This window comes from Mucor velutinosus (assembly GCF_035048745.1).
Source record: "Mucor velutinosus strain NIH1002 chromosome Unknown tig00001563, whole genome shotgun sequence".
Taxonomy (NCBI): Eukaryota; Fungi; Mucoromycota; class Mucoromycetes; order Mucorales; family Mucoraceae; genus Mucor; species Mucor velutinosus.
In genome coordinates, this window is record NW_027041904.1 from 100,738 (window position 1) to 119,978 (window position 19,241).

The window sequence follows — 19,241 nt, forward strand, 5'->3', positions numbered from 1 at the left end:
ATAAGTTTATTCAAAACATCTATCTTACTTGGCACCATTGGATGCGCCTTAAAAAGCACTCCAAGACAGCTTAAAGAAGCAGTTTTTTTTTTGCAGGGGAGTCGAGCTTCAGGTTTTTATTTAAAGTCCTTTAAATGTCATACTGAGGGATAGAAAAGACTGTTGGTGGACCCAATGTCTGCAAAGAAGGGGAATAAGATATTTTTGAATTAAGTTGAGAAAGAAATCTACTACTAATAAGGTGCGACACCTAGAGCCAATACAGTTATGCGGAAATCGTCAAAATATAGATAATGGATAGAGTACAAAACACCAAACGAGGACATCAGTACTACCTCAAAAAAAATCAAACTTGCGTTCACCAGGATTTGAACCGGGATCCTCCCGTTGGCATACGGGAGTTCTACCACTTCGCCCTACCACCAGGGACAGTCCTTAGACACTTTACAACCCTAATATGGAACCTGAGTTTCAAGGCATCTATCAGACCTGGCTCATACAGTCGACGAAAAAAGGTTGGCCCAAAAAAAAAATAATTGGCACCGATTTTGAAAATGGGTCAGCCAATGAAAATGGGTCATAATTTGAAAGTGGGTCATAATTTGAAAATGGGTCAGTACGAAAATGGATCACCAATACAGAAATGTAATGAGGATTGGCCAAATTCTCTCTTCTTTTTCTCTTCTTGAATTTTTTTATATTGCTTAACATGAACGAAGAATACAATTTTGACAGTGAGACAGTGCCTGTGATGATACAATCATACATGGACTGGGAAGAAACTGCAGCAGTAAATGCAGCACAAAAAGAAGCTAAGAGGAAGACCAAACCTCACTCGAACGAGCCCTCCCTTGATGTAGTGAAGAAGGAAAGGGGATCATACATTACCAAGAACGAAGCAAAGGTAGTCAATTTGATTAATTTGTTGCAAGAGTTTGAGAATATGTCTATCAGTGAAGCAGGTAGAAAGGTAGGGCTCTCCAAGTCAACAGCTATTCGTAAAGTCAAGCAGTGGAATCAAATGACAAGCGAAATAGCTGAAAAAGGGTTCCCTGATTCTATCGCAATCAAAGAAGGAAAGGGACGACCCACAATACTCAAAGACGAACATACTACTGTATTTATATTTGAGCTGCTGGCTAATGAGCTAACATTGACAGTCGAAGCTGTTACAGACCACCTGTCAAAAGAATTTAGAGATATACAGATCACCCCCCAGATCAGTGGAGAATCACATAAAGAAGAAGTGCCGCCTAACCTACAAGCGTATCATTCCTAGCTATTATGGCAGAAACAAGGATGAAACTGTTGCCAAAAGACGAGATGCGGTAGCATACTGGGTTAGCCAGAACATAGACTTTGTGAATGAATGTGTATTGTTGGATGAAGCTGGCTTTAACAGGAGTATTATGCACCGCTCATATGGATGGTCTGAGGCTGGAACACCTTGCAAAATTGATGTTCAAACGAAGGGAGCAAATGTCAGCATCTTGGGTGCTATTTGTAAAAGTGGTTTAATCACATTTATTATCCAGAAAAGAAGTTGTATTTAGTGCTAGGAGTGAAAAACGAACTCGAACTGGTGAGAAATCTCAGGCCCCCCCCAAGAGGAAGGGTACTACTACCAGCTGTGGCTTCCTTGAGTACATAGAGCAGGTCCTCACGACACTGGATGCGGCTAACATGAGCTACAAATATCAAGTTCTTGACAATGCATCCATTCACAAGGCTGCACTTATTGAAGATTGGGTTGGGCAACGTGGTTATAAACTTCTCTTTTTGCCACCTTATTCTCTTTTTTTTTTAAATCCGATCGAAGAGTTTTGGTCCAAGCTGAAGACTGTTGTAAATAACGATCCTTCTTCTGTCAGGCAGAATGAAAAAATCTCTGATCGTACTCACAACACATCACTTCACATCAGCAGAGAAGAGTGCGAGAATTGGATAAGGCGTTCTTTGACGTTCTGGCAGAGATGTTTGAATTGTGAAAAAGGATTATAACAAGCAAAATAAAAAGCATACATTACACTTCTTTATTGGTGACCCATTTTCATTTCAAAGTGGGCTCGGCCCCCTAGTATAGTCGCTAGTACTCTGGACGCGTAACCTACTGGTTGCGGGTTTAAATCCTGTTGAAAGTTCCATCCTGTCCTCAGTCCCCTTTCTCCTTGTCTCTCTTGTTGTCTCCGGTTCGCTTGCTCAGCGCAGTCCATATATTCCTATATTCTTATACTCTCCCGCATTAGCCCAATCTCGCTCCACCCCTCCGCAATATGGAGCGTTCAAACTCATTAAATAAATAAAAACAATTTATTTCTACAAAAAAAATTTTTTTTCATTGGCTGACCCATTTTCAAAATCGGTGATCCATTTTCATTTCAAACCTCTTTTACTTTTTCCCCATACAACCACTACTTTTTTTTTAAAACATACTCCAACAATGTTGAACCAGTGTAGATATTGCAGCGATCTATTTGAAACGAAAGGCAAACGCGATAGTCACACGTTAGATCAACATGTTTCTACGGTGATAGTTGGTGAGTGCTAGGTTTATTCATTTATTTGTATTAGTACTTATAACAAAAATGCAAAGGGGAAACAAATGTGTCTCGTACTGCTTCCGGATTCCCGTGCCCACGTTGTCGAAAATCATTAAAATCTGCAAAAACCTTGAAGATACATTTGGCAAAGAAACAGCTGCCATGCTTGTTTGTTTACGACTCTGCGCCTCAATCTGACCCCAGAGAAAGCTTGTCTTTAAAAGTCGAGCCAGATGCCTTGACCAACACTGCGACAACAGCTGAAACAACAAGCTCTGTGAATATCAGCAAGGAGTCACCGCTTATTGAATCAACAGCATCAAACGTATCAACCGCGTCAACCCTCTTGTTGACCTCATCACCCACTTCCTCCACGTTATCTTCTTCAATTGTACTTGATGAGTTGAGTTTTTCTCCGCCACCAATGGAAGATCGTCTGCTCTTTAACAGTATCGACGTGTCTGCTCAGTTTTATAAGTTTCAGCTGGATGCGCAAAGCCGGCTGCGAGAAGATGCTGCCTTCACTATTGAAGAACATATGCAACATATATTGGCCTTATCATCAGTTCTCTTGCTAAAGCCTGCGCGCACTCATGAAGATTTGCACAGGCATATCGATCTTAACACCTGTGAAGGACTTCGCCGACATATTCTTTCTAAGCAGCAGACTGCGTATCAACCATTCCCAACTTCAACCAGGAACCGACTTGAAGAAATAATGGGACAAATGGATTTGGTATTTTTTTTTTTTAAAAAAAAAGTTGGCAGCTACTTGTCGCTGAATGGCTTTTGACTTTTTGTTAGGATGGCGACCGAAATAACATATGTACGCGTTTGGGAGCATCGCGCCAAATTTCTGCAATGATACAGGAGGATGGCCTCAATTCTACAAACAGGATTCTGTTGGCCGTTCGTAACATGTAAATATCTTGAGATGCGAAGATTTAACTAGTAAAAACTCATACCATTGATAGGGTGGAAAAACTACCCCGTCATATTGTTGAAGATGGACCCAAAGAAACTGAATTAATCACAAGGCATTTGGAAGCAATCCTGGCCCCTCTTTTCGAGGACTTGGATAACAACATAATTTTTAGATGATAAGTAAAGAATTTTGGCAGGAAAAAATGGGTATTTCAGAAAAAAATAAGATTTAACGTCCATAACGTAAATTGAATAGGACTTCCGTCAGCGATGAAGAAAAGCAAGCCACTACACGACCAGATGCCTCAATAAATATCACAAATGGAGCAGCATTGAGTAAGAGAATTGGCTGCGGTGAGGTAAAAGCGCAATACCAAGCTCTCAATCATCGGTTGGTTGGCATTGATTTAATGCGCATTACAGTGTTGGCCAAGGCCGCATCCGATAAACACAAGTTGAAAGAAATCTTTACCTTCACTGTTGTCGGTAAGCTCCAATTAAGTTTCATCCGCTGTTCGCATTCTCACCTTTTTTTTCTTAGGCAAATATGCCACTTTCTACATATTTACTCGCGCCCAAGCTTATTTGTATACAATGTGTGAGATCGCACATATCCAACTACCTCTTACCCTTGATCATGTGCCTCTTTTTCTTTCACAACTGGACAAGGTTGTCAGAATTATTTCCTGCTTTCAATATACTTTAAATAGCGGCAACCACAGCTATGCAAATGATCCATTTACACTCACTGATAACATGCTCCACAACGCTACGGATCCCAAATCGTCACGCAAGCGAAAATCAATTACAAGTCATTATAACCATTGATCATCCTCCCCTTCCTTTGTGAATGTATCCCCTCTCTCTCTAAATATACCATGATTCATTTGTCAAAATAAGATAAGAGCAAAATTGTAAATTACATTTTTATTTGAATAAATTAAATGGGTTCATATTTGATTTTCAATTATATGTTTAATTGTTACTGCTGGTTGCAAACAAACAAAAGGCTCTTTCCGATTAAAAAATTTCTTGATCCACATAAACTTCCCCTGTACCTTATTACTACAACAGCATCTGTCAACAAACAGAGAGTTCAACCATGTCAATGACCGATCATACGTATTAGAATTTTCTCTCTTCTTCTTCCTCAGATTTTATATACGAGAAATAAAAAGCTTACACAACACAGCTTTGTTGTATCCAGAGAAAAGATACAAGTAGCGATAATATAAAAAGATAATAAAGACTTGTAGATTAAGCCAGATACGAAAACTAAAGATTTATTAATTGAAATAAGCACACCTTTTTATATTGAATCATAATCACTAAGTCAATCGACCTATCTTATTGTTTAATAACCTGATGTTTGACAAGTGTCAAACATATATTTACAACACAGCATTTTATCAGGAACAATGGTCTGATCAAGAATTTAGGTAGAGTTAGGCATTGTCTCAAACGTGCCGCAATCTTCCCAAATTTCTAATTCAGCACAGACCATTTAGAATGTTCTAAAACCACTAAATAGCTTGTTCCTTAACTTGAAACTCTATCAAAAGATCTAGCTTCAAAATGAAGTACCGTGATCCGATTACAGCTGGGTTATTCTAACTCCAGTATCCCGCTAAATGCAACAAGCTTCTTTAAAAAGATGCCCAGTAAACCAGCATCCTAAAAGAGATGCCCAATAAGCCAGCATCCTAAAAGAGATGCTCAGTAAACCAGCATCCTAAAAGAGATGCCCAATAAGCCAGCATCCTAAAAGAGATGCTCAGTAAACCAGCATCCTAAAAGAGATGCCCAGTAAGCCAGCATCCTAAAAGAGATGCCCAGTAAACCAGCATCCTAAAAGAGATGCTCAGTAAACCAGCATCCTAAAAGAGATGCCCAATAAGCCAGCATCCTAAAAGAGATGCTCAGTAAACCAGCATCCTAAAAGAGATGCTCAGTAAACCAGCATCCTAAAAGAGATGCTCAGTAAGCCAGCATCCTAAAAGAGATGCCCAGTAAGCCAGCATCCTAAAAGAGATGCCCAATAAGCCAGCATCCTAAAAGAGATGCTCAGTAAACCAGCATCCTAAAAGAGATGCTCAGTAAACCAGCATCCTAAAAGAGATGCTCAGTAAGCCAGCATCCTAAAAGAGATGCCCAGTAAGCCAGCATCCTAAAAGAGATGCCCAATAAGCCAGCATCCTAAAAGAGATGCTCAGTAAGCCAGCATCCTAAAAGAGATGCCCAGTAAGCCAGCATCCTAAAAGAGATGCCCAGTAAGCCAGCATCCTAAAAGAGATGCTCAGTAAACCAGCATCCTAAAAGAGATGCTCAGTAAACCAGCATCCTAAAAGAGATGCTCAGTAAACCAGCATCCTAAAAGAGATGCTCAGTAAACCAGCATCCTAAAAGAGATGCCCAGTAAGCCAGCATCCTAAAAGTGATGCTCAGTAAACCAGCATCCTAAAAGTGATGCTCAGTAAACCAGCATCCTAAAAGAGATGCCCAATAAGCCAGCATCCTAAAAGAGATGCTCAGTAAACCAGCATCCTAAAAGAGATGCTCAGTAAGCCAGCATCCTAAAAGAGATGCCCAATAAGCCAGCATCCTAAAAGAGATGCTCAGTAAACCAGCATCCTAAAAGAGATGCTCAGTAAACCAGCATCCTAAAAGAGATGCTCAGTAAGCCAGCATCCTAAAAGAGATGCTCAGTAAACCAGCATCCTAAAAGAGATGCTCAGTAAACCAGCATCCTAAAAGAGATGCTCAGTAAACCAGCATCCTAAAAGAGATGCTCAGTAAACCAGCATCTTAAAAGAGATGCCCAGTAAGCCAGCATCCTAAAAGAGATGCCCAGTAAGCCAGCATCCTAAAAGAGATGCGCAGTAAACCAGCATCCTAAAAGAGATGCTCAGTAAACCAGCATCCTAAAAGAGATGCCCAGTAAGCCAGCATCCTAAAAGAGATGCCCAATAAGCCAGCATCCTAAAAGAGATGCTCAGTAAGCCAGCATCCTAAAAGAGATGCTCAGTAAGCCAGCATCCTAAAAGAGATGCTCAGTAAACCAGCATCCTAAAAGAGATGCTCAGTAAGCCAGCATCCTAAAAGAGATGCTCAGTAAGCCAGCATCCTAAAAGAGATGCTCAGTAAGCCAGCATCCTAAAAGAGATGCCCAGTAAACCAGCATCCTAAAAGAGATGCCCAGTAAACCAGCATCCTAAAAGAGATGCTCAGTAAACCAGCATCCTAAAAGAGATGCCCAATAAGCCAGCATCCTAAAAGAGATGCTCAGTAAACCAGCATCCTAAAAGAGATGCTCAGTAAACCAGCATCCTAAAAGAGATGCCCAATAAGCCAGCATCCTAAAAGAGATGCTCAGTAAACCAGCATCCTAAAAGAGATGCTCAGTAAACCAGCATCCTAAAAGAGATGCTCAGTAAACCAGCATCCTAAAAGAGATGCTCAGTAAACCAGCATCCTAAAAGAGATGCTCAGTAAGCCAGCATCCTAAAAGAGATGCCCAGTAAACCAGCATCCTAAAAGAGATGCCCAGTAAACCAGCATCCTAAAAGAGATGCTCAGTAAGCCAGCATCCTAAAAGAGATGCCCAGTAAGCCAGCATCCTAAAAGAGATGCCCAATAAGCCAGCATCCTAAAAGAGATGCTCAGTAAACCAGCATCCTAAAAGAGATGCTCAGTAAACCAGCATCCTAAAAGAGATGCTCAGTAAGCCAGCATCCTAAAAGAGATGCTCAGTAAGCCAGCATCCTAAAAGAGATGCTCAGTAAACCAGCATCCTAAAAGAGATGCTCAGTAAACCAGCATCCTAAAAGAGATGCTCAGTAAACCAGCATCCTAAAAGAGATGCTCAGTAAGCCAGCATCCTAAAAGAGATGCCCAGTAAACCAGCATCCTAAAAGAGATGCTCAGTAAACCAGCATCCTAAAAGAGATGCTCAGTAAGCCAGCATCCTAAAAGAGATGCCCAGTAAGCCAGCATCCTAAAAGAGATGCCCAGTAAACCAGCATCGTAAAAGAGATGCCCAGTAAGCCAGCATCGTAAAAGAGATGCTCAGTAAACCAGCATCCTAAAAGAGATGCTCAGTAAGCCAGCATCCTAAAAGAGATGCCCAGTAAAACCGCAAGATTTGAATAAGCAGAGGTTTGTAATACAAGGTGTAACCAAAATGAAACCCAAAAAAAATAATTGGCCAGTTTGAAATGAAAATGGTTGCTTATGAAGAATTGAAGAAAAAGTAAAAGAGGGAATTGAAGAAAAAGTAGAAGAGATATGAAATGAAAATGGGTCACCGATTTTGAAAATGGGTCACCAATAAAGAAATGTAATGTATGCTTTTTATTTTGCTTGTTATAATCCTTTTTCACAATTCAAACATCTCTGCCAGAACGTCAAAGAACGCTTTATCCAATTCTCGCAATCTTCTCTGCTGATGTGAAGTGATGCGTTGTGAGTACGATCAGAGATTTTTTCATTCTGCCTGACAGAAGAAGGATCGTTATTCACAACAGTCTTCAGCTTGGACCAAAACTCTTCGATCGGATTTAAAAAAAGGAGAATAAGGTGGCAAAAAGAGAAGTTTATAACCACGTTGCCCAACCCAATCTTCAATAAGTGCAGCCTTGTGAATGGATGCATTGTCAAGAACTTGATATTTGTAGCTCATGTTAGCCGCATCCAGTGTCGTGAGGACCTGCTCTATGTACTCAAGGAAGCCACAGCTGGTAGTAGTACCCTTCCTCTTGGGGGGGCCTGAGATTTCTCACCAGTTCGAGTTCGTTTTTCACTCCTAGCACTAAATACAACTTCTTTTCTGGATAATAAATGTGATTAAACCACTTTTACAAATAGCACCCAAGATGCTGACATTTGCTCCCTTCGTTTGAACATCAATTTTGCAAGGTGTTCCAGCCTCAGACCATCGATATAAGCGGTGCATAATACTCCTGTTAAAGCCAGCTTCATCCAACAATACACATTCATTCATAAAGTCTATGTTCTGGCTAACCCAGTATGCTACCGCATCTCGTCTTTTGGCAACAGTTTCATCCTTGTTCCTGCCATAATAGCTAGGAATGATACGCTTGTAGGTTAGGCGGCACTTCTTCTTTATGTGATTCTCCACTGATCTGGGGGGTGATCTGTATATCTCTAAATTCTTTTGACAGGTGGTCTGTAACAGCTTCGACTGTCAATGTTGGCTCATTAGCCAGCAGCTCAAATATAAATAAAGTAGTATATTCGTCTTTGAGTATTGTGGGTCGTCCCTTTCCTTCTTTGATTGCGATAGAATTAGGGAACCCTTTTTCAGCTATTTCGCTTGTCGTTTGATTCCACTGCTTGACTTGGAGAGCGTTACCTTTCTACCTGCTTCACTGATTACTACGGCCCAACTGATGTTCTCACAGAACATGGATGTGCTCTTTTGGGAACATCGATGTTCTCATGAGCACATTGATGTTCTCATTTGGGAAGGTACAGTTTTCCACATGAATAAAATGGTTTAATAGCTAAACTATAATATTGCAGGCAACAGAGAGACTTTTATTATCTGTAAGATTCATAAAATTACTAAACGTATTATAAATTGCACGAGAAAATGGCAATTTAAAATTACCTAATAACTACTTACTAAAGTAAAAGAATATATTTCAATAAGATATTCGAGTAGTTTAGTGGAAAGAACGTCAGATCCACAACCTATCGGTTGTGGATTCGACCCCGTTAGGAGCATTCTTTTTTTTAAATTTTTGAAAATCGATGTGCTCATATAAGAATATGGATGTGCTCACATGGGAACATTTCGGATGTTCTCATAAGAACATCGGCCGACTTATAATTGATCTTTAGGAACGCCGATGTTCCCATATGAGAGCATTTTTCACCTTTCGGGAACATCGATGTGCTCATTAGAGAACATCAAATAGATTCTCATATGAGCTCATCGATGTTCTCATGAGAACATCAGTTGGGCCGTAGTGATATTTTCCTCAACGTGAGCTTTTACTTTTCTATAAACAAAGCAAAAAGATCAGACACACAGTTTTCATTTTGAAAAAAAAAGCTTTATACCTCTGAAATTCTAGAAAGAGTGGGTTTCTGAAAATTTCGTGCCTCCAAATAGGGTGTTCAGGTATTACGTCCATCATCACAGCTGCGTCTTGTAAGAAAGTCGTCTTGAAGCATTTAATCAAAAGCAGAAACTTGTCGGCTGAACCAGAAGTTTCATGAACTGTCCCGCTTGAATGTCGATCATACCAATAGTCAACCCAGGGAAACACCAACTGCTTCAATCTGTCACATGGCTCCTCTATAGCCCTAGGCAAGTAATAGCTAGCATCGCTTTCAGAGCCAGCCATAACGCGCATGAATTGGCGAGGAAGAGAATTAAGGTAGGAGTTCGACATAGTATCAGTGTTCCAACCACCCATTCGTTGAATCTGCTGCGAAGGAACCCCAAGTAAATCGGCCATTTTTGAAGCAGAATCCCGTGGAACATGAGTAACTTTTTTTGCTACAAAGATGTTTGCTGCAGCAAAGGCCATTTTCATGAACCTGGTATGAGTTGTCTTTGAGATCGAACATTCATATGGATTGCTGCTTATAGTTCCCTGCTCATCTTCGCTTGAGGCATCATCTTCGTCATCTACTCATATAAAATAATCGCAATTAAAAAGTGAACACTCGATTTGCTATTACAAAAAAATCAGTTGAAGTTTACCTCTGGCTGGCTCTTTTCCTTTCTTCTTCTTTTCTACTTTTGCTGACTGGGGCCTAGCGCCATGAACTACACGAAGCTTAAACCAGTTTCCGTTTGCGCTCATGTCAGGGAAAGACTTCTTCTCACAATGCCACCTCCAAAAGAAATGGAAGCTCATCGCCATAAATGGGCATATCTCAACTGATTTGTTACGCATACATGCGCCTGTCTGGGTCTTGTTGAATTTTTTTGTCTTCCCTTGATTAAAAATCATTAACATAGCTGGGTAGCTGCCATCAGCTTGCACCTTTGCCAATTCTTGAAACTGTAGATCTGCAAACTCGATATTTCTCACAGATTCTCCTCCAAGCAACAGATAGTGAGACATCAAAAATGCAACCACGTTTCGAAAACTATACTTGTAAAAATTCTCTCCATTGCTGTAAATGCACTTCGAAATGGCCATTACTTCTTCCTTGGTGGTGTAACCATTCGCCACAGAGGACGTAGCACGATCGACATTGTTTTCTCTATTGTTTTTTGCTTCTCTCATTCGAACTACTTTCAGAAGCTGCGTGATAACTTTGGTCCTGGGAGATTCGTTGCTGTTGCTACCCATTAATCGCTGGTAGTTCCAAAGATCCACTATTGCTGAAACGTATACATTGCAAGTGCTGTAAGACAATTTTTTGTGTATTGCGTCAGTTTTGTTGATTTCGTTAACTTCTTCTTCAGCACTATTGTCTAGTGCTTCGATATGTTTTGTACCAGGCTTTCAAACTTGACGGTTGATTACCTTTACATATTTGTTTAATTTTATATGCTTTTTCTTTAAAACGTTTTTTTTTGTTTACCTTTTCATACAAAAACGCAAGTAGCTTGTCGCCAGTTGCTTGGTGGCGTGTGGCGAGAGGTCGATTTGCATAGCGCATCTCGCAAAATCTAAGAAATTCTACTTGCTTTGCGCAATAGGATTTGGAAGTGTTGTATCCGCGGGCCTCTTGGATATCTTGATAGGCTTTGTCTTTAGTAGACATTTCCTCTTGGTCCAAAAGCCTTTCTGATATGCGGCCGTTGTTCTCCACAAATTCTGCAGAAGGGTCTTCGTCAGTACCTGCTTGATTCTTCTGATACTTCTTGTCAATCAAGCTTGCGAGATGAGGAATATGGTCCCTTATCAACTGAGCATCGGGTGATACATTCACAGATAATTGGCGGTTTGTGCCTCTTGACTGAGAGCTTGTTCCTGGTTCTTGTTAGCGGGGAGGCATTTTTAGTTGTTCTTGTTAATATATAGTCTTGTTACTTAAAATATTACTGAGAGATGAAATACTGCAAAGCAAGCTGTATTTATACACTTTCAATTAGGTTTCAAAACGAGTTCTAGAAACTACTGCGCATCAAAACGGAAATGGTATGATAATTTGCATCAAAATGGAAATGATATGATGATTTGCATCAATGACAACCTAATGCTTGGTTTAAACCGAGTTCCAAATTACTGCCCATCAAAAAATTGATTAAATTCCAGGAACATATGTACAAACTAAAAGCAAAAAAAAAAGTTCCTTCAGGTATTAATAGCCAAAAGAGTACATATATCTTTTATAATAAAGCCTTGGATAACGCACATATCATTAGAATGTATTAAATCCTAATATTTTTTACGTAAATGTCAAATATACACACTTGGAACGAAAACTGGAACCCAAAGATTAATAACAATTGTTATTTGACAAAGTATTGGCTTATATCAAAAGTTATCACTCCAATCGGGTTCCAATTTGTGCTGGGAACCCAACTTTTTTTTGGAGGTTCCAAAAAAAATAATAAATGTTCAGTCCTTAGACACTTTACAACCCTAATATGGAACCTGAGTTTCAAGGCATCTATCAGACCTGGTGTTATGTCAAAATACAATGTAAAATTGAATCTGCCAAAGAATTACACTTTTATTGAGAATGCATCCCAAGGATGCATTTATATACTTTTCATTATGCTAGGGTTTACAGCATGATGATGAACTATAATACAAATAGGTTTACTATCTACCCAACAATTGATTTGTAAATCATGATTAGCATGATTTACCCAAAGGACCTAAGAATAGCCTAAAACCTTTAGTGTGAGACCTTGCTATGACATTTGATATAACACCTGGCTCATACGAGAATAATGATTTTACAATCAATCAACAAAAACCATTGTTATTTCTACCCTCTTTCCTCTGCTTAATGCTACCAACGTTTTCTTTGAACGACGGCTCGGAGCCTCAGAAATTTCACTACTTACTGCAGACATTTTATGCAACCCATGCATCGTCAATGTCCAGACTAACGTTATTAAATATAGAATGCAATAAAATATCATTCTGAACAATATAGAAGGCAATAAAATATTATCATAAACAATAGTGCTATGACCTGCCACCTACTTTCTATACGCTTCAAGGGCATTTACTACTGTATTGCCTTATGAAAAGGGCATGAGTTTTCCAGCTGGCCCCACCAGCCAAAATTAATTCAAACCCAGAATTATAGTCTGTTCCAGATTGGACAAATTTTGATGATTCTGGACTCGATCGAGCTATTTTTGCAGATTCGACTTAGTGAAGTATGATAATGACCCCATGCTTCCTTAAGCTGTCCCTGGTGGTAGGGCGAAGTGGTAGAAACTCCCGTATGCCAACGGGAGGATCCCGGTTCAAATCCTGGTGAACGCAAGTTGTTTGATTTTTTTGAGGTAGTACTGATGTCCTCGTTTGGTGTTTTGTACTCTATCCATTATCTATATTTTGACGATTTCCGCAAGACTGTATTGGCTCTAGGTGTCGCACCTTATTAGTAGTAGATTTCTTTCCCAACTTAATTCAAAAAATATCTTATTCCCCATCATTGCAGACATTGGGTCCACCAACAGTCTTTTCTATCCCTCAGTATGACATTTAAAGGACTTTAAATAAAACCTGGAACTCGTCTCCCCTACAAAAAAAAATGCTTCTCTAAGCTGTCTTGGAGTGCTTTTTAAGGCGCATCCAATGGTGCCAAGTGTTTAGGATATAGATCATCTCTGAGAGGCAAATGTATTAGGCGTTGTATATTACATAAGAGGATCTGAGAATGAGCTGAGATACATAGTAGAAGTGAGAGGTCTTTATTCAAGCAGCACGAAGGAACATGAGTGGTGCCATCAAATGGCTAATCTATATCCTGGTTCCTAGAGAGTGGTAGCCTATGGCCTTTCGTCCCTGGAAGTGGGTTTCAATTCCGACAAATGTTCTTCCGTCAAAGCCATTAGGAAGAACATTCTATCCTGGATCATCTTTGTTGTTTATCCTTGACTGGTGGTTCATGAGTTCTGATGCAGCACATCCTCGCTACTGGTTCAAGGCTTATACAATTATCCCGCATTCAAGATCAAGATCCTATTGCTGCGGCACTGTCAAATAACTATAAATACCTTTGATATCTACACTAGTTTTGATCCCTATTCAATCTTGGAATAACATAATAAATATATTCAGTTCTAATTGTATTTACTCTGTCTATATTTCGTTATTCTAAACACCAAGTAAGATAGATGTTTTGAATAAACTTATTGAGCAATTTGCGAAAATATGAAAAGAGGTCTTTGGCCAAAAAGTCGAGATTCTAGGTCGAAAGAAATTTCTCGCAAGAATTTCTTGAGACCGTCAGAACAAAATAGGAAATGTTATTATGCTAGAATCTTCTTGAAGTTTTATTTTTGAGCGAATTCAAAGATATATAAAGACAATAAAGAAAATATCTATACTATCAATCTTCTTTTTCGCTCGGTCATTACCAGCTTATATTATCACATTCTCATCCTATACTAATGTCTACCATTGAAGAACAACTTCTGGCTTTACAACAGCAATTTGCTACACTTCAAGCCCAGCTTCAAGCGGCCTCCATGCCTAATCCTGTGCAGTCAGCGGAAGACACTGCCATGCCTACTCCTATGCAGTCAGAGGAAAGTACTGCTATCCCACCTCTCCATTCGTTTGGTACTAGGCCCCATTACGAATGGTCTCCCTCCGATGCCCTTACGGACCTAATGGAATTGGATACTCCCCTTCATCATTCTAAGCCTTTGCCTGATTCTGAACGCAGGGCTATCATTGAGTCTTATCCCCCTATGGCTCATTTAGACTATCGAGCTCCAGCGACGATTCCTACCGCTGCCCAAATCATGAATCGTGGGCAGAAGTATGAGGACCAGTCTCTCAAGAGTCTCCAATACCTTTTATCTGCCACCTTTCGCCCTTTGGACATTCTAATTCATGAGATGTTCACTCATGAAACAGGTAATCCCAACCTAGAACGTTATAGCACCATGTTGCGAGATATTCGCCGTCTCCTACTCCATGTTTGTTCGACAATGACTCAACAGCGCAACAATCTGGCTCTGCGGGTCATTAACCCTTCATTCCGCCTGGAGAATGATGCGGAAGTGAATTACACCCTTCCTTTGGATGAATTCCAACAAACACTTGTCCAACAGACAGCTGCCCGAAAGGCAACCCGTGAAGCCACAGCAAATCGCAGGCAACGTCGTTATAATCGCAACACACCCATCTCTAGCTCTCCCTCCAACGGATCGGATCCTTCGTTTTTTCGATCAGGTCCACCCTCGCAGCAGGGTGGTTTCAGCAACAACAACAGCAACAGCAACAACTTCACCAGCCAGTACATCAACAAGGCCAACAACAACAACAACAATTTCCAACAAAACGCCCACAAGAAAAACTCCAACCCTTTTCGTCAGTAAATCCAACAGCACCAACGTCAACCGCAACATCAACATCCACAACAACAACGGCAACATCTTTACCAATTCAAATCAACAACATAACAACCGATCCAGTAGGTGGTCGGCTCAGCAAACATTCTCAACAATGGACAAATATCACCAACAATTCCTTTGTTATCAACACAGTTCAACACGGCTATCATATTCCCTTCCATACAACACCTCCAACCACAACAATACCAACATCTATTACCCCCTTTTCCGCAGACCAAGCTACTCTCATCGACCAGGCCATTCAAGACCTCTTGGACAAGTCAGCAATCGAGAAGGTGTCTCCTCATCAGGTACAACAGGTCCCAGGGTTTTACAGCTCAATGTTTGTAATTCCCAAGAAGAGCGGTGGCGTCCGCCCTGTCTTCAATTTGAAGAACCTCAATCAGTATTTAGACGCACCTCATTTCAAGATGGAAACTATCAGAGAAGTATCTCTGATGATCAAACGGAACGACTATCTCGTCTCCATCGACTTATCCGATGCCTTCCTTCATGTAGGACTTCATCAGGACTCCAGGCGCTACTTACGTCTGAAATGGAAGGATCAGGTTTACCAGTATTGTACAACCGCCTTTGGCTTGGCTTCCAGTCCTTTTGTCTTCACCAAAGTTTGCAGGCCCATATTAGAGCACTTACGCTCGCGCGGAATTAGGATCTCGGCGTACTTAGACGACTGGCTCTTAATGGCGGACTCCAAGCAACTAGCGATGGAACAGGCTCGACAGGTGGTCTCTTTATTGCAGGATCTAGGATAATTAATCAACTTCCAGAAATCGGTTCTCACTCCTACTCAACAGTTGGAACACCTCGGCTTTGTATTGAATACCAAGTCCATGACAGCCCAACTCCCTGCAACCAAACTGAGGGACATTCGTCGTTCAATCAAGCAGGTACTCGACAAGCCGCATCGGCAGTCTCCCAGGGTTATTCACAGCCTGACAATGAGGATACAAGCGGCAACATTTGCGATATTCCCAGCTCGTCTGTACACCCGTCACCTCTTATTCTACAAGAATCAGTCAGTGAAATCAGACGTGGATTGGGATCGTCCTCGCCCGTTGGATCAAGCAAGTCTGGAAGAACTTCAATGGTGGTATGCCAACATCCGCAAGTGGAACGGTCGGTCAATGCTCCCATCAACGCCCAATCAGACAATGTTCGTGGACGCCAGCGATACTGGATGGGGTTGCTCATGGAAGACTCAGCGGGCCCATGGTTACTGGACAGCGGAAGAGGCAGCCCAATCGATCAACTGGAGGGAACTACAAGCTGCATTCATAGCCCTCAGAACTTTCCATCTGCCGCCGAATTCAACAGTGCTAATCCGGACAGACAACACAACCAGCTTATCCTACATCAACAAGCAAGGCGGAACTCGTTCTCTTCCGCTGATGGAATTAGCAACACAGGTATGGACATGGTGTCTCCGCAATCGCATAATGATTCAGGCGCAACACATCCAGGGCATACACAACAGGATCGCGGACTTCGAGTCTCGACGCCAGTATTTCAAGAATCAATGGATGATCAAACCGCAGATATTTCAACAGATACAGCAGGCTTGGGGACCTTTTTCCATCGATCTATTCGCGGACAGGACTACGAAGTTGCTACCAAAGTACGTGTCATGGATGCCGGATCCAGACGCTCTATATACGGATGCGTTATCGATAACATGGACCAACTTCCGGAATCCCTTCGTAAATCCTCCTTGGAATCTCATCACACGGGTATTGAACAAGATCAGGCAAGAACGACTTTCCTTGGTGACTCTGGTGGTTCCGTACTGGCCCAGTGCTCTGTGGTTCCCCCTCCTACAACGATTGGCTCTTTCCCCGCCTTGGATGTTGCCACCACAAGCGGTGCAGACAACATCACCCAGGACTCCCCACCCATTACTACAACAGAATTGGATGCTCTCCGTGTGGCAACTATCAGGCAGCAATTACTAAAGAAAAACCTCAATGCACAAGCGGTTGAGGACTTGTTGGCAGCAAAGTTAGCTCCCACTGGGACTAACTTAAGCTATCGCAAGAACCAGCTTCGTTTCCTAGAATGGGCCACCAAGAATGGAGTTTCCTTCACCTCGTTTACACCCGTCGAACTTGTTAACTTCCTCTCGGATATTCGCAGCCGCTACAACTTACAGGTCGCTACACTGAAAACTGTACGGGCTGCCGTAGCTCATCTTCATGATGAACCAAAAGGTATACGTGAGAGTGAACTGATTAACTCTTACATAGATACCATGATGAAACAAGCACCTCCCGTTCCTATACACCGACCCACAATCGACATCTCCCCCGCGCTGACCTATGCCCGTTCTATTGCTTCTCGAACAACTACTTCTATCAAGTTATTACAACAGAAGTTAGTCTTTCTGCTTGCTATGGCGGCCTTCCTCCGACCCTCTGACCTAGCTCGTATCCCGTATAACTCCTGCTCTATTACGGATACTGGCTGTCTTACTTTACAAGTCGTGGCGCCTAAAGAGACTCGTCGCAAACGACGCATCATCAAGCCCTTTACGATCCATCCGCATGCGTCCGACATAGAACTATGCCCAGTTCAGTGTTTCAAGGCTCTTCGTGCTCACCCTGGTCTGGCTTCTCGTCCTCCTGGTTCACAACTCTTTGTAAAGTCTCATCTCATCCAACAGCCCCTATCGTCTTCAACCATTTCCTCATGGCTACATCGTGACTTTATTGCACTCTGCACTTCTGAACCTAATGTTTCCATCCGTTCACTAGCATCCTCACGAGCGTTAGATCTTGGGGTCTCTAGAGACGACATCGTAACTCTCGGTAATTGGACTTCCTCCTCAACCTTCGAAAACCATTACCAACGTAATCAGATGGCTCAGGTGGACTTCACATCAACGGTTCTTTCGGATTCTCTTGACCAGTTCTTTGATGCTCATGAAGACTTTTCTCTGGATTAGCATAATAACATTTCCTATTTTGTTCTGACGGTCTCAAGAAATTCTTGCGAGAAATTTCTTTCGACCTAGAATTGATAATTAGACCTGAAGAACAAAATAGGAAATGTTATTATCCCCACCCTTCCTTTCTTTACTTTATTTTGATTTGTTTTATATTCCCCACCCTTCTTTATTCATTATGACCGAGCTTAAATTCGATTGATAGTATAGATATTTTCTTTATTGTCTTTATATATCTTTGAATTCGCTCAAAAATAAAACTTCAAGAAGATTCTAGCATAATAACATTTCCTATTTTGTTCTTCAGGTCTAATTATCAATTTTTCCATGTCAAAGTTCTACAAAGATGATTTCAGAGGCTACGTTGAATCGATAGAAACATTTTGACTCAAGATACACCATAGTAAAAGTCTTCATTTTTTTGGATAAAAAACGCGATCGTTTGATTTTCGATGAAAACCATGAGGGGTATCTCATGCTTTTTGGTTGATTTTTGTCCATGTTTTTTTTTCCCAAAAAGTTGAGCAAAGGTGTCAGTGATGAATTCGTAATAATAAGTCGATGATAATAATCAGTTGACAACTGTATCTAAAACGAAAGCAAAGAGCTTCTTTATTACAGGGCATCTAGCTTGCTTAAATATGGTAGATCCCTGGTCAATGACTACTACGTTGAGATGGTATATAAATAGCAGGCCACTGGGGCCTTATGGATTGTTGGTATAGCTTGTTGAGAGGCCACCTAAGTCGATATGTTTCATGTAGTGTAGGTGGATCTCGATATCTTGACATTGGGGAGATTGAATGTATTGTAGTTCCTGAGGCACCTGTGCACACACAATTGACTGGACTTGTAAACATAGATGTGATGTGATACGATAAACATCATCTATGCTGCTACACTGTAAAAGGTGGCTTGAGGAGAAAGTGAATGTAGCCTAAGATGCATGCTTGTATGCAACAGTCAGCAAGTAACTGCCAGATGAGGGCAATTGTTGGGTGCTATTCTGACGATCTAGAACGGCCTTGAACGCAAGAAAACGCAGCTCAAATGCACTCATATTTTGCTGTATTAAGGACACTAAGGACAAAAAAGTGGGAATACCAGTATGCTGCTTGCCCGTATATGAAGTAGCTACGTGTATATAGATGTAGAACATCACATAAGAATCAGATCCACAGATAATATGAAGGGTTACTATGTGTAAGTGGAGGGTCAAAATGAAAGTAGCAGTATTTTGATAAAATACGCAAGAGCAATCTATAGCACGAGCTGCCGCTGCGCAGGTTGGTTCTCT

General features: G+C 41.1%; 4 protein-coding genes across 4 annotated transcripts; 3 read left to right on the forward strand and 1 right to left on the reverse strand.

Moving 5' to 3' along the window:
• Positions 1 to 709: 709 nt before the first annotated feature.
• ATC70_008633 (uncharacterized protein) lies at positions 710 to 1,279 on the forward strand (the record flags this gene model as incomplete). Its single annotated transcript, XM_064827880.1, has 1 exon — positions 710 to 1,279. The coding sequence occupies one exon, from the start codon at positions 710 to 712 to the stop codon at positions 1,277 to 1,279; it is 570 nt and encodes a 189-aa protein (XP_064685082.1).
• Positions 1,280 to 2,440: 1,161 nt separating this feature from the next.
• Positions 2,441 to 4,292, forward strand: ATC70_008634 (uncharacterized protein; the record flags this gene model as incomplete). Its single annotated transcript, XM_064827881.1, has 5 exons — positions 2,441 to 2,537; positions 2,594 to 3,276; positions 3,345 to 3,460; positions 3,721 to 3,950; positions 4,006 to 4,292. 5 exons carry the CDS (start codon positions 2,441 to 2,443, stop codon positions 4,290 to 4,292), a joined length of 1,413 nt encoding a protein of 470 aa, XP_064685083.1.
• Positions 4,293 to 9,429: 5,137 nt separating this feature from the next.
• Positions 9,430 to 9,949, reverse strand: ATC70_008635 (uncharacterized protein; the record flags this gene model as incomplete). Its single annotated transcript, XM_064827882.1, has 2 exons — positions 9,430 to 9,487; positions 9,549 to 9,949. 2 exons carry the CDS (start codon positions 9,947 to 9,949, stop codon positions 9,430 to 9,432), a joined length of 459 nt encoding a protein of 152 aa, XP_064685084.1.
• A 4,082-nt stretch (positions 9,950 to 14,031) lies between these two features.
• Positions 14,032 to 17,944, forward strand: ATC70_008636 (uncharacterized protein; the record flags this gene model as incomplete). Its single annotated transcript, XM_064827883.1, has 3 exons — positions 14,032 to 14,959; positions 15,064 to 15,611; positions 15,656 to 17,944. The coding sequence occupies 3 exons, from the start codon at positions 14,032 to 14,034 to the stop codon at positions 17,942 to 17,944; spliced, it is 3,765 nt and encodes a 1,254-aa protein (XP_064685085.1).
• Between the last annotated feature and the right edge of the window lie 1,297 nt (positions 17,945 to 19,241).